The sequence below is a fragment of the Ictidomys tridecemlineatus genome, chromosome 2, assembly GCF_052094955.1.
Source record: "Ictidomys tridecemlineatus isolate mIctTri1 chromosome 2, mIctTri1.hap1, whole genome shotgun sequence".
NCBI lineage: Eukaryota > Metazoa > Chordata > Mammalia > Rodentia > Sciuridae > Ictidomys > Ictidomys tridecemlineatus.
Window position 1 is genome coordinate 230509170 of NC_135478.1, and position 15648 is coordinate 230524817.

Genomic DNA, 15648 nt, shown 5'->3' on the forward strand with positions numbered 1-15648 from the left:
GGGTGGAAGAAGACTTCAGTGTCTGTTGACGTGAGGGTGGGTCAGTACTGTCCTTGACCAGACAGCTTCTTCAGCCGGAGGGGAAGAGCGGCACAGGGTCACTGCCAGGGTCACTGCCAGGGTCACGGCTGGTTGAGGGCTCCTACGAAGAAGTGAAACTGAGTTTTTTGGTGGGTGCTGATAATGTCTCATCTGTCAAGACTCAGAATTGTGCACCAAAATATGGATTCCGTTGTAGAGTCAACTAAAGAATGAGGTCTGTAGATAGAATATAGGTAAATTTTTTGGTTTTAGAAGAAAGTAAAATTTTTAGGTTGCCTTCCACGGAATCTATGAAAACGGAGATTTATGTAAACTACTGCCCGTATGACAAAGAGGGCACAGGCTGTGTTAGCTAGGGAGGCGGCAGACACTTCCTTCTCTGCTGGACGTTGCCGCAGGGAAAGTCTGTGGGGACCCCTAAGCAGAGGGAACCACAGGCCCGCTGGCTGAGGGTGTGCAGCCAACACTGACAGTGAGGCTGTTGGTGAGTGTTTGTTTTCTTGTTAAGTCTGTGGAAAAACTACTATACTTTTCCTCTTTGTTAATACGTCAGGTTTCAGGGCCTGTTGATCACATGGCTTTGTGCTCTCTCTGATCCTCTTCATTTTTGCCCTGCCTGGGTCTTGTCCCTTCTGCCTGCCTTGGGATGAAGGACTAGTGGCCCACGTGGGAGCTAAGAGTCCTCCTTTTGTTTTTAGCCAGGTCTGCTGCATCCTTTTCGCCTGTGGCCTGATTTGGTTGTCTGAGGTTGTTAGGGGTCAGTTTGCCCTGAATAAACTTCCTTGTCCTTAGGATTCTGTGTAATCTGTTTACTTACATGTATAATTGAGTTTAAAATTGTACACTCCGGAACAGAGGTGCCCACGTGTATGGTCTGACATTCATGTTGCTCCTTAAAGACTCAGGTTGACAGGTGGAGTTTCGGCTTTTACTCTGAAGCAGTGTTCAGTTGGTGCTGTTAAGTTAGTATTGTAAGTGATAAGACAAGCTAGACCTGATGTTTCAAGCTGTGGGCAGGAGGAGGAACCTTTGGAGTGCCTTACCCACAGGAGCTGCATGCACAGCCCAGGGCTTCTCTCAGCAAACCACTAAAATGGTGAAGGCTAAATTTACCACGAACGCCCTTTGATTTAAAAAAAAAAAAGTTGTTTGATACTTTTACTTATTTTGCTTAAAATAATCTCTGATAATTTAAAATGGAAATGCCCTCTGAAAGTAGTATGGATTTACCATGTTTGCTGTGTTGGTACAATTCACTCTACCATGTATGAAATGAATTTTTCATAAAATGTAAATACTAAGCCAGGTATGGTGGTACATGCCTGTCGTCCCAGTGACTCAGAGACTAAGGCAGGAGCATTACCATTTTGAGGCCAGTGGTTAAACACCCTGGCTTAATACCCTGTGCCCACACTGCCCAAAAAGTCAATACTGAAGAAGGTCGTATTGGCAGGCAAAAACTGAATGTGACAGTTCTGTGTCATCCAGTGTATAAAAGTGGCGCGAGCAGTGACCTAGAGAGGCTGCCTGTAATGTCCGTGGTCTCAGGTGTTCCCCATTTTCTCCTGGAACTCGTGATGTTGGGGGCAGGCGAGTTCTAGCAGTGCCCGCCACTCAGCAAGACTTGTGTGTTTCAGGAGGACGGCAGAGTCTCTGCTCCATACATCACCGAGGAATGTCTGAAGAAGCTGGACACGAAGCAGCAGACCAGTGCCCTGCTGAACCTGGTGTGGAGGGACTCGGCCAGCGAGGAGGTCTTCACCCGGATGGCCTCCATCTGCCACACGCTGATGGTGCAGCACCGCATGATGGTGCCCAAAGTCAGGCAGGTCTCTCTGGGGTCCGTGTGCAGAGCCAAGCATGCCCTGGCCGGGGCACAGGTCCCCATCAGTTCAGCTGTGTAGAAAATGGAATTTTTTTTTTTTTTTTAAACCAACTAATACTGTTGGCATCTTTCCTGGCCCCACACATGCTGCCTCAGCAGGTCAGGTCACGTCTGATTCTGTAACACCTGCAAACGAGAGTGTAGACAAGGCTACCTGTCTTGAAAGTTGGACGCAGACCCTTGTGACAGAGCCAGTATGTGAACATTTCTTCTTGGGCTGTTTTCGTAATAGCCGGTTTATCAGTAGTTTGCCCTTGGCAGTTTACTCTATAGGTAAATGTTTGTTTTACAAGGCTCTGAGATAAACTTTTGGTTGGGACTAAAACAGATGCCCAACTTTTTTGTAAGGTGGTTCATTTGAGCTTAGATGGTCTCAACGGTGGTCCTAAGCTGTTTCTTCCCATTTGGAGTGACAGTGGCTGGTTGGGCTGTTTCTTCCCACTTGGAGTGACAGTGGCTTGTTGGGTATCTGAGAAACAGCTGGGTGTAGTGCAGAGCAGAAGCAGCCGTTGTGCTGATGTTGCACAAGCAGGCTGCAGAAAGTACCACCTGTCAGTGGGACCTGTGCAGATTCCTGTCTCCCATGGAGTTCTGTCTCTGCAAAATATCACCCTGTCACACACACACAGCGGGTCCTGTAGGCCTAGTGAGCATTCCCTGGCTCTCTGCTGCCCACTGCAGTGAGAGAGGCAGGGCCCTGTGAACTGTGACCAGGTCATCCTTAGGCTCTGTGCAGGCAGTTGCTGCAGAGCTGGGGGTGACCCTAAGCCAGGGCCTCCTTGCTCTCATGTGCCACAGAGCCTGCTGCTTTGGGTGGTGGCCACTAGTTGACTCTGTACTACCCTGGACTGAGTGCCCCAGTGAACTGCTTAGGGTGCTTGAGTAGGTGGAGCCCCTTGTGTACAAACTGGACCTCATGGGCGCAGCACCTATCTCTTCCAGGAAACCGGTGTTTCCAGAGCTCATGAAATAGCACATAGCCTTGCTTTAACTTTTGTAGATTTTAACTCCTTTCAGATTTGATTTTTTTTTTAAGTATTTAAAAGATGATTGACATATCCCAAGCTGGTAACTCATCCTCAACTCCTGTCTGGCTAAAAAAAAAAGTTCATCATCTTTTTAAAGCTGGGATTAGCAGTTTTAATTTCTGTTTTACATTGATTGTTAGTGTAAAAGATTGTAGAGTCCCATTTAGACTGGTATGCAAAGATTTCCAAGACAGATGTGTGCATGAAAAAGGAAGATTAAGAGATCAGTACTCATAATTATCTCCTTTTTGTGTAAAAAAGAGGGAAAGGATAAGAGTATGTGATTGTATTTGTTTAGAGAAACGCACAGAGTGGACACTAATGAGCATGTGTGTGGAGGTCTTCACAGCCCTACTGTCTCTGTGCTGCTTGAATCTGGGTGAAGTAGAGTAAGTTGCTAGCTGCTGTTTTCATTTGTTTTTTGAGATGCTGGGAATGGAACCTGGAGCCTGTGTTGAGCCACATCCCCAGTCCTAGCTTCTTTTTTTTTTTTTAAAGGGAGAGTGAGAGAGGAGAGAGAGAGAGAGAATTTTTTTTTTTAATATTTATTTTTTAGTTCTCGGCGGACACAACATCTTTGTTGGTATGTGGTGCTGAGGATCGAACCTGGGCCATACGCACGCCAGGCGATCGCGCTACCGCTTGAGCCACATCCCCAGCCCTAGCTTCTTTATTTGAGAGGACATTGCATGTCTTGTTATTGGACTTGTGAGTCTGAGGAAAATCTGGATTTAAAGTTATTTTTTCCTTGTACTGGGAGGGCAGTGCTTGGCGAGCATGCAGGAGGCCCTGGGTTCAGTCCCCACGCTGCAAAAAATATATTACTGCTTAAAAATGTGAATAGATCCTAGATGGTTCCTTTGTGGGATGGGTCTAGGAAGACACTGTCCAAAGTCCCCCAGGTCTAATGGCAGCAGGATTTTCATGCAGGGACCTGCGGCAGCCTGTCTGAAAGTGCCCACTGGGGGGCTATAGCCCGAGTGCCTCCTGTGTTGTTCTGTGGGCCAGTGGGCAGGTGCGCCACTCTGAGCTGAGCAGGGCCTCAGTGGCCTCATGGACGGGCTTGGTGTGGCGTTCTACATTCTTTTTTTTTTTTTCTTTTTTTTTTTTAATATATATATATATATATATATATATATATATATAATTTTAGTTGTTGGCAGACCTTTATTTTTATTTATTTTTATGTGTTACTGAGAATCAAACCTAATGCCTCATATATGCCGGGAAGTGCCCCACCACTGAGCCCCAGCCCCAGCCCCACATGCTTCCTCTCTTCATCCTTCCTCTCTCGGCCCTTCCACCCGCTTCCTCCGCAGATGCTCCTCTCCTGCCTTCTCTTTCACTCCTGGGTTTCTTTGGGGTCTCCTTCATGGGTTCTCTCTCTGTCTCAGTGTTTTGAAAGCTTTGCTTCTTTTTCCTTTACTTTTTCAGCCTTTTTCTTTCAGTTGATTTTCCAGGTGATCTCTTTCACATAACAGCTTCACCTGGGTTAGGTCGACTCTCCGGGTTCTTTTTAGCCTGCTGACACCTTGGTGCTCCAGCTTCATGGAGAGAGAGAGGGAGGGACCTGTTCCCATACATCCACACACCTCCCTGAGGCCCTCCATCTGTCCTGTGCTGGCGAATGTCCCCATCATTCATGGTGTCGTCTGTGCCCAGTCTTGGAGCCACAGTGCCTTGCACATGGGTTAAGCACATGCAGGGACCCTGGAGCAGGCCCATCCTCTCAGGAAGTCCCTGGGCCACGCTGTCCTGGGGAGTGGACTTAGACTTTCTTCCAGCAGTGTCCTGCCTACCTTCTGTCTCCACAATGTGTCTGCTTCAGGTGTTGCCACACTAGATTGTTGGAAGTAAAGCCACCTTGCTTAAACCTCACGGTGACTCCCTTTGCTTTCAGAAACACTTCCTATTCCTTGGACTGTGCATTTTTAGCAGAGCCTTTTATACCAGATATTTGGAGTCACCTCTGACTTGACCTGTGGCTCAGGCTGCTTTTCCCAGCCTTGCTTGATGTCTTGGTTTTCCATCACCCGTCCCACTTCTCCTACCCTCTCCTTTTGCACCCACGGGTGTCTGCACCATACCTCTGCCCCTCGTCCTGGTCTGTCCTGGAAGAGATGGCCTGGCATGTTCTTCTAGGCCTGACTGTTTGCTCTAGCAACAGGTCTAAAAGCTTTGAAACAGAGTATTAAAGGTATTGATTGAGGGGCCAGGACAGTTGGCACCATAATTTGCCTATAGTTCTTATATAAATACATCAAATCAAGGCATCCCAGATCAATTCTATATGTTTGATTCCCCCCCCCAACAAAAACTAGTAGAATGAGCCAGCGTAGGAGCACATGGTGCTGCTAATCACACTTTGCAGCTGTGTGCCCTGCACGGGGCTATGTGTGCCCAGCACAGTGGATGTGCAGCAACAGCAAATGGTCTTTTACTCTTGGTTTACAAGTTCATGGTTTTTTGTTTTTTGGTTTTTTTAATTTGTTTTACATAGTTGTACAAGTTCATGTTTTATGCTTTAATAATGTAGGATAAAATGATTACTAATAACTTGAATGGACAAAAATAGATTTCTTTCATTGTATATGCAGAATTAAATATTATATATTGATAATGTGATTTATAAAAAAATATATAATGATTTTAAAGATGTACTGGAGAAAGAAATAAATTTATTTCTTTGCCTATGATTTCATGGTTGCTTTTGTTAATATTTTCAGTATAATGAATGGATTTAATCAATTATTGATCATGTTAAAATTTGCATTCTTTCGTGAAGGTCAAATAAAACTAACGAGTATTTTATTTTATTTGTACTGCCACCTCCACAACCCTTTTCAGTTGTTATTTTGAGACAGGGTCTTGCTAAGTTGCTTAGGTTCTCACTAAATTGTTGAGGCTGATATCACACTTGTGATCCTCCTGTCTCAGCCTCCTGAGTAGCTGAGATTACAGGCAAGCCACACCTAGCCAACATTCCTTCCTAAAAATCATATTTTCCTACCTGTGTCTTACTGTGAATTCATCTTACACATGTTGAGATTGTTTTTGACCTTTGCATTAAAAAAAAAATGTTCATAGGAGATATTTTCTGATGATGCCGCTATAACTGGAACATGTCTCCTGCCACAGTGCAGCACTCAGCCCAGAGCCAGTTCAGAGTCCAGCTCTGCCCATTCTTCAGAGTTCTCCAGTCTCTAATTGGTGTGATAGAGGAAATGCTGTTAAAAACTTCTTAGTTTAAAAATGTCTTTTTATATAGAAATAATTTTTGAGATGTTAAACTTATTTTTTGTGTTTGTTTCAGGACAGTGACTTCAGTCGGTCATTAGGTAGAGATTCTAAGTGCATACCATTAGTGTCCCTGTGAGCAGGAGACCATGTCACAGCATGTTGGGGGAACAGCCTCAGCCTGTGTGGGTACCTCAGGCTGCCCCGCCAGTGGCTCTGCGCCAGGGTCATGTCAGACGGGAGCTCGCTGTGAGGTCGCTGTGGCTGTGTTCTTAATTGGGCCTTGTCTTCAAGTACAGCTTTCCTTTACAGGAAGTGCACTGACTGCTTCTCTTTGTCCCCCACTCCCGCTTCTTTTCAGGCTTCTCTACAGTCTGGCCTTCAATGCCAGGTTTCTGCGGCACCTTTGGGTCCTCATCTCTTCCATGACAACACGAATGATCACAGGGTATGTACTGCACCTGCTCATCTGTGGGCCTCCTGCTGTGACCCCCATGCCTGACACAGTGTGGCAGGAGGGTGTTTGGAAGTGCTCGGCTTTGTTGTTTTAGAGGAAAAATTCTGCATGGTCTTAATTTCACACACACCAAAATTAGTGCCTTGTTTTACAGTTATTTTTATGCATTATTAAGAGCTCAGTTAATAGAGTGCTTGTCTCACATGCACAAAGCCCTGGGTTCAATCCCCAACACCACCAAAAACAGAATATGTCTTTATCCTAGTCATTTTAAACTTCTTTGTTCCATGTGAATTTAGTATGCTTTTGATAATGCCTGTGTAGATTTGAAGCAAATTTAACATTATACAGTAAAGAAGTTGATTTGTAAAACTTCTTGAAATAATTTGATTTTTATATGTGAATGATTATATAACTTGAAAGCCAGAATCTTTATCTACATATTTTGAAATGTATGTATAACAAGGGAAAGTTTCATGTTTAAAGGTATTTCCTAGTGTTAGGAATACCGGGGTGCTTCAAGAAATCAAGCATGTGCTTGGAAGCCGGTGGGCAAGGACAGCATTACTTGTGCCAGAGGCAGAGCCTCCTAAGCTGGTGACAAGCACCTTGGTGGGCAGCCCACCTGCCTTTGTCACTGACGCAGTGCTTCCCCTTGCCCTGATAGGAAGAGCTAGGGTTCCAGTCTAGTCAGTTAGCAGATTTTAAAGTTGGGGTGGGTAAAGGGAAGGTCTGCAGTTAACAGTGCTACATTTGGGTCTAGTTAAGACTAAATGCTGTATCATGAAAATGGACCACCTAACTTCCTGTTCTCGGGAGTTGGGCATGGTGACCACACCTGTAATCCCAGCTACTTGGAGGCTGAGGCAGGAAGATCAGAAATCCAAGGCTAGCCTCGGCAACTTAGAAAGGCACTTTCTCAAAATTAAAACAAGCCAGGCACCATGGCACATGCCTATAATCCCAACGACTCCAGAGGCTAAGGCTGGAGGATCACGTGTTCAAAGCCAGCTTTAGTAAAGGCAAGGTGCTTATTAGCAACTTGGTGAGACCCTGCCTCTAACTAAATTACAAAACAGGGCTGGGGATGTGGCTCAGTGGTCAAGTGCCTCTAGGTTCAATCCCTGGTACAAACAAACAAACAAAAAAAGCAACCCCTGGGAGCCTACTGCAGCCCACACTGTGCTGCAGAGTTTCTCCCCAGTCAGAGTCTCGACTGCTCTGGCTGCACTGTGATTCAGGAAGGGACATACGTGACTCAGTTATTGAACACTAAAATGCAACTGCATGTCCTGCTAACTGGCCGATGAGGACGGCAGTCACTGACCAACCACCAGCTGGCATCTGGCTCCTTCTGTGCAGGGCAAGAATGGAAGGAAGAGTTGGTTTTTCATATACACGAGAGGTTGGTGGGTTGGGTGAGGGTCTGGGATTTCTGCGCTCCATTCCTCTGCAGTCCAGTTTGGTCTGTAGCATGTGGGTGGTGTGCAGCAAGACCCTGTGCTGAGATGTGTGCCTTTCAGTCAGTCCCTGTCAGCCCCTGAAAGATCGGAACTGGGATTTGGTCATCTGCACGAACTGTGCTTCCTAACAAAGGGGATCGTCACTGTGGACAGCATCACTGTCCTGCTTTGCTTTTATTTAATCTTAAGCATCTGTGAGGAAAAGAGAGGGTTTGTTTTGTTCTTGTTTTTTTCTTCTTTAGTTTTTGGTCTCTGGGATTGAACCCAGGGGTACTTTACCCCTGATCTACATCCCCACCCTTTTTACTTTTTATTTTGAGACAGGGTGTGTGATCCTCCTCCTCAGTCCTCCCAGTTGCTGAGATCACAGATGTGCACCCCAGTGCCTGGCAGTGGGGAGTTTTTAGTGGTGACCCCACGTCTGCTGAAACTCAAGAAGGTGGAGTGGTTTATCTTGAGTCAACCTTGAGCACCTACAGACAAATGAGAGCCACGGAGGATACCCTGATGTCTAGAATATTTCTGTCTGAAATAGGAGGCTTTGAATATGTGCCATTGTGCTGTGGTGCCAGGCACATTTCAGCCACTCCTGCCTGTGTCAGCCCTGAGAGCCTGGGTTTTCATGAGTGACAGGTTTACTTAGGGCCGAAGGAGACTGGGGATTGTTAGGACAGGAAATTATCATTTCCCAGTGAGTATCCCCGCTTAGCAACAGAGGCACCACCAAGGACTGCCTGATTTGTTTATGGCATTTGTCTCTTGGTGAGGAAATGGAGTCCTTGTGTATGAAAGAAAAATGAGATATTGTTAATTATATTAAATTAATAATATTTTATAAGGTGATAAAGTTATACGGGTTTTTGAAAACAATATTTCTAAAAAGGCAGTTGAGAACTTCTTTTATTCAATTTATTCACATAAAGTCCTCTTAAGAACTGTCCTGTATATTGATATCTTCCTATTATATATGTTTCATATTTGCTGTCAAGAATAAAATTTTAAATGAAATACATAAATTTTTTGAATGTGTGGCACTGGGGATTGAACCCAGAGTCGCTATGTCACTGAGGCACATCCCCAGCCCTTCTTATTTTTTATTTTGAGACAGGTCTCTAAGTTGCCAGGCTGGCCCCACACTTGTGATCCTCCTGCCTCTGCCTCCTGGGTCCTTGGGATTACAGGCATGCACCACCGCACCTGGCTGAAGTACACAATGTTTTCTACAGAGGCACTGAATTTAATTTGAAAATAGTTTTGCAATCAGACTTGCACAGCAGAGTCCTGAGGGAATGTGTTGAGAGCTCTGAGACTTGGGCCTGAGACCCTTCTGCCCTGCAGCTGGGCTAGCTAGGCACAGCCAGCGAGTCTAGCTACTTGTCCAGTGAGCAACCGTTTCAACGCATCAGACATTTTTGCGAGTGATATTTTTATTCACATACTTCACCTTAGATACTTGCTGTTGGAGTTGGACCCCGGGTGTCCTCCTTGTCAGGTTTCAGGAACTCACAGCCAGCTGGCTGCCCTTTTCTGGTGGGCATCCCTCTACCGGAGCCTAACGCCTAGGTGCTCTGCCCCATGTGCTCAGCATGTGCAGATAGGCCAGCGATCTCCAGTAGTGCTCAGGATTCTAGGCGCTCGTCCACTTGGTAGGCAGCTTATGTAGAAGGCAGGAAACTATTTAAGGTGCTGCTGGGTCCCCACAGAGAGTATGCAAACCTTCATTCTGAGGGTAGAAACAGGGGGCAGGGATTTGTCCCTGACAGTAATTCAACCAACTTTCCCAAGTTATAAATCAGTGTCTTTTCCATTTCTATAAATCATGGACTTTTAATCTGCTCATAAGTTTTCTGAGATGGACCCTGGGTCAGAGAGATCTGAGTCTGTGTTTACAGCAGGAAGCATGGTTGTTTCATCGTGCCCAGCTGCAGGTCCCCACCACACACGGGCCCTCTTTACCCAGTCAGAAGGACCCCTTTTTCTTGCTGTGCTCAGGGGGCTAAAGAGACCAAGTGGGTGCTGGTTGATCCCCAGGGGTCCACATGACCCACATGGTGTCCCTGGAGCATGGTTCTGGAGCCGTGCACACAGGACTCTGAGCGGGACTGAGTGAAGTGGGCCCAGCACTGCTTAGACTCAGGAAACTGCCCGCCTGGCTGCTGTGCCCCTAAACAGTGTGTCCTCTGAAGCAGTATCAGTTATTTTTGTGGTTTTTCATTAAGTGGCCAGGAAACTAAAAGGTACTGACCATTCTTTTTACGAATATCACCTAAACGTAGGACATTAAATTCTTTTTCTTCTGCTTGTCAGCAAATTTTTTGCCAAACGCCACTGTGTGGGTAGTGCTGCACAAGGCCTGGTGGGGAGTCCTTCTGGAGGTGTGAGGGCCGGGCTGGGGACAAAGCCAGGGTTGTACAGTTAAGTTAGCCTCTGCCTTCCCTTTGACTGTAAGGTACGATTGCCATTCTCTGTCCATTTTTGTGTGTCCCTACTGCCTTTTATTTTGGATGGATGGCTTTCCTCCCTTAACTCGCGGATTGACTGATTGTCCTGCCCAGCGTCAGTGCCTGGCCTGGTATGTCTGCTGTGTTCGGGCGTGCAGAATGGCAGCTGGCCCTGTGGACCTGGTCCTGGCGGATCTCGCCATGTCAGGGAGGTGTGAGGGTGGTGCCATGTAGGTTTGCTAAGCCAGGCGAATGGGCCTGCGAGGAGACATGGAACTGTTACTAAATGCCCACCAGTTGAAGAACTGGACTTCAGAGGGGCAGGGAGAGACTCCCGCTGAAAGATGTTGACTCACTGAACAGGTCAGAGCTCTTCAGAGTGGTAGAGACCTGCCTTCCCTAAAGGCTGCCCCACCACTGTGCCACCTTGGTGCTTGCTTGGCTCAGAGGGGGCCAGCAGGAGAGGAGTGGGGCTGGCAGTGCACAGGGGCACTGAAATGAGCCAGCCAAAAGCAGAAACTGCAGCGTGGAGCTGTTTGGAAAGCTCCCGGTGGTGGGAGCTCTGTGAGTCTCTGGACCTCTGCTGACTGCCAGGTGAAGAGGAGGCCGTGGTGTTCCTCGTAGGAGGGGAGTCCGCCTCGCCCTCCCAGCGCCCTCTCCAGGGCCTCGGCCTTGGGCTGAGTGCCCCTGACTGGCTATGTTGCCCCAGTGACTTTGCCTTGCCCTCAAGTCATTTTACTGTTAATGTCACTGTAGTTTTCATTCGTCTAATATCATTTCCTAATTAGACCCCAAACTAAACCTGATTTTAAAATAACTGGATAGCCCTTTTCCTCCCTGTCTCCACCCCAAGGTCGATGGTGCCGCTGCTCCAGGTGATATCCAGGGGCTCTCCCATGTCCTTCGAGGACTCGGGCCGCATCATCCCGCTCTTTTACCTCTTCAGCTCCCTCTTCAGCCACTCACTGATTTCCATCCACGATAATGAGTTCTTCGGCGACCCCATAGAAGGTGAGCGTTCTGAGGAGCTCCTTGGCTGCCGCCCAGAGGCCGTCAGTCTTCTCAGAGAGTGGGCAGCTTCCAAGCCTTCGCAGTGTGCATGTTATGTGGAGAGACGGGAAAGGGGGCTGGTTGGAAACGGGGGTGTTTGCAGTTGTAGGGCAGAGGCGGTCGTCCATGATGCCCTTCACGCTGGAGGAGCTGGTGGCCCTGTCCCGCTGCCTGCGCGATGCCTGCCTGGGCATCATCAAGCTGGCCTACCCGGAAACAAAGCCCGAGGTGCGGGAGGAGTACGTCACCGCCTTTCAGAGCATCGGCGTCACCACCAGCGCTGAGATGCAGCAGTGTATACAGATGGAGCAGAAGCGTTGGATTCAGTTGTTTAAGGTATTCCTGGGGCTAAGTAAGCCTAGATTTGTTTTTGGCCTGATTGATTTCAGAAGAGTAGAAATACAGGTTTGTTTCAGGCATGTTTCTTAATTTACAAAACTTTTTAAGAAAAGTTACCTTTATTTTTGCATTTGCCTCATTTTAATACCTTGTTTTTGATATTGTCACATGCATCTTGTAAATTGTCAAAGGACTTTCTTTGATTAGATAAGGTATAAATGAAAAATTTTTAAAGTTTTCTCTTTTTTTGTACCAAGGATCAAACCCAGGGACACCTAACCACTTAGCCATGTCCCCCAGCTGTTTTATGTAGAGGCAGGGTCTTGCTGAGTTGCTTAGGGCCTTGCTAAGTTGCTGAGGCTGGCCTCAACTTATGATTCTCTGCCTCATGCCTCCCAAATCTCTGGGATGATAGGTGTGTGCCACTGTGCCTGGATAAATGTTTTCCTTTTTATTTTTCACTAATAGATCTCAAACAGCTTTACAGTTTTTCATCTTTTTAAAGGCAGAGTAACAAAGGTAGGATTGGTCACTCATTTTTAATGCTAGGCGCATATGAATTATGCTAAGATGTGTCGTTCTCACACGCAGAAAGTGGGGAGTGTTCCTTTGCTGGGTGCTGGCTGGGAACCAGCACCACTGGGAGTGTCACTGCTGTGGGGGGGAGAGGGAGGTTGCTGCCTCGTCAGCAGCAAACGCCCCTCGTCAGCTGAAACTGCTCATTAACGGAGGGCGGGCAGACATGGTGCACTTCCCAAATTGAGTGCTGGATTTACAGCTCCTCTCCCACCAGCGACCCCGCACCCGGCAGCGCTCAGGCAGAGCCATCGACTGTCCCTCTAGGTCTTTTATCACTGCTTTTGTCAAGCTATCTATTTAATTGAAAGAAGTTAATTGAATGAAAATGATCAACTAAGCTTGTATTAATACTGCTAATGGAACTTTCTTCTTGGCCATGTTTGGAGGAAGATGTCAAGCTAGACTTTAGGAAAGGCCCATTAATGCTTGCACTTAACCTGATGGGCTAATTAAGGAATGCTTATTCATCCTACAAGTCCAAGAGTCTCTCTGCAGCCCATTCTGCCTGATTTTACAACACATTTCACTTAGGAGCATGAGCATTAGCAGCAGTGAAAGTAACTGATAATGTTTTGATTGCGTGAATACAGGGCTAATGCATCATTGAATTCATAATTTGAACAGATGGGTGTGATGCATGTTTGCACACTTTATTTTAATTACTTATCTCTGTCTCTAAGTAGATGTTGAAGTTCACATGTTGAGCCCCTAATATATCCTTTCTTAAAAGATTGACGGTTATGTGATTTTTCCAAGTTAAAAATAAGCTCTCACCTATTCAGGACTTATAATTGTTGTGGGAGCTTCATCTGAATAAGAGCGATAGGGTGGCGTATGTGTTTTCCTTTTAGGTTTTAATTGAACTCGGGGATCTTTGCTGGTAACGCTTTCCCTCACGTGGGAGACCAGACTCCGTGCTTGTGCCAGATGATTCCGTTGTTTTACAGCACCTCTGGAGAGTGTCATAATTTCCTATGACAGGCTTATCTTTCAGGACATAGAAATCTCTGTATTTAATAATGCTGTAGTAGTTATTTTCTACCCTGGCCCTATTTTGTTTTGTTCAAGCATTAAATTAAAATTTTGTTGCAGTGACTTACTGCCACTTCGTTAATCATTGAAGATTTTAAGAATTAGTGAAAAGATCACTGGTTTTTTTGGTTTTGTTTGGTGCTGGGACCAAATGCAGGGCTTGTGCATGGTGGGCTAGCACTCTACCACTAGCTATACCCCCAGTCCTGAAAGTTCACTGTTTTTTGCATCCAGTTGCTTTAGAATTGAAATCATTATCACCAAGACCTCTTGGGCTAAGAATAGACTCATTTTAAGGATTCCTGGGTTTTTTGATGGAAAATCCCACCCCAAATCATTTTATACTTCCTGCTGTTAAGCCAGTCCTTAAAAATGATAAAAATCAAGACATAATCCATAATCAAGCTATTAGGTTTTCTAATAAAACAACAACAAAAAATGACCTTTATTATGAAATACTCAGCAGCACTTGCCCCAGAGTGGGTCCTCATTCTAGGCAGTGTTCCAAGCTTTGCGTCTGCCCATGTGCTTCCTACAGTGATTCTGTATAGAACACTCATCCCCCTGGATAGCGGCGCACAGCTGGCAGTAGGTAGAGTCAGCTGCTCTTCCACATTTGCCCTCTGAAAACCAAAATGTAATTTTACCAGCACTTTTTAGGTATTATAGAACCCAATCCAAATTGGAGTATCCAAGGTAGAACCAAGTAACAAGGTGAGCACGCTTGGCCAGCGACTTGCAGCCTGCCCCTGACTTTGACAGAACTGCATGCAGATGAGGCCTGACCCTTCCGCACCAACCATTTTCATTTTTCAGCTGGTGATGGTCCTCCTGAACTAATTTGTGTGAGAGGCTCTGGTGACTGGTCACAGAACATAGAATTTTAAGTGGATAGAGTCATCTTTCTTTGTCACTAGAAGAATTGAGGTCAGTTTCTAAGCCCTGAATTGACACTGCTAAAACAGTTTATGCATTTATCAAATTTATAAACTCCTCTTGAAGTGTCATTTGTAGCTGTAATCACCTTAGCACTAGAGTAGACGGAGCTGTGCTGCCTGCGCTTGTGGGTGTCCCTGCGTGCAGGAGGAGCTACCCAGCACTGTGGCCCAAGGATGAGTCCTCACCCTCCCTCTCCATGCTGGTCTGCTGGTAGAGCACTGTGGTGTCCGTGACTCTCACTTCCTTGGTGTGATCCGTTTGCATTTTTCTGGGGTTTGTTTTTGTTTTTAACTTTTTTTGTGTTATGGGGGTGGTTACCAGGGATTGAACTCAGGGGCACTTCACCACTGAGCCACATCCCCAGCCCTATTTTGCATTTTATTTAGAGACAGGGTCTCACTGAGTTGTTTTGTTTAGTACCTCACTTTTGCTGAGGCTGGCTTTGAACTCGTGATCCTCCTGCCTCGGCCTCCTAAACCCCTGGGATTATAGGTGTGCATCATCACACACAGCTTTTTAAAAACTTTTTTAATACAGGAAAAAATTAAAGCAACAGCAGTATGCTAACTGCATTCCCGGCCTGCTGCTGTGAACACTCACTGTTGAAGAGAAGGCAGAGCCTTGTACCATACTTTGCTCTTGAAGAGCTGGACCACATCCTCCCCTGTCTTGGAAGGCTGGTTTGTTGATTTTTATTTTGGGGGTTGGTGGGTTACTGGAGATTGAACTCAGGGGCACTCGACCACTAAGGCATATCTCCAGCCCTATTTTCTATTTTATTTAGAGGCAGGGTTTCACTCAGTTGCTTAGTGCCTCACAGTTGCTGAGTCTGGCTTCAAATTCTCTATCCTCCTGCCTCAGCCTCCTGAGCCACTGGGACTATAGGTGTGTACCACCATGCCCAACGATTTTTATTTCTTGACCACTAATTAAGCTACATACTTTAAGAAGTAATTTTGTAGTGTTTTAAACACATACTGGAGAATATGTTATCTTTTAAGATATATCACTTTTCATGTGCAAGGCTCTGGGTTTGAGCCCCAGTACTACAAAAGCAACAAACAACAAAATTCCATGTATAATAATTTTTTTAAATATTATTTTTAGTTGTTGATAGTTATTTTATTCATTTATTTTTATGTGGTTCCGAGAATCG

General features: G+C 45.9%; 1 protein-coding gene across 2 annotated transcripts in view; it reads left to right on the forward strand.

The window, feature by feature from the left end:
* Ube3c (ubiquitin protein ligase E3C) overlaps positions 1-15648 on the forward strand; it is a 95391-nt gene that overhangs the window by 35949 nt on the left and 43794 nt on the right. For both annotated transcript variants that reach the window (XM_078040933.1, XM_078040934.1), the window contains exons 10-13: positions 1680-1867; positions 6554-6640; positions 11407-11564; positions 11707-11939. In XM_078040933.1, coding sequence (XP_077897059.1) covers positions 1680-1867; positions 6554-6640; positions 11407-11564; positions 11707-11939 — 666 coding nt within the window. The remainder of the gene's footprint in view (positions 1-1679; positions 1868-6553; positions 6641-11406; positions 11565-11706; positions 11940-15648) is intronic.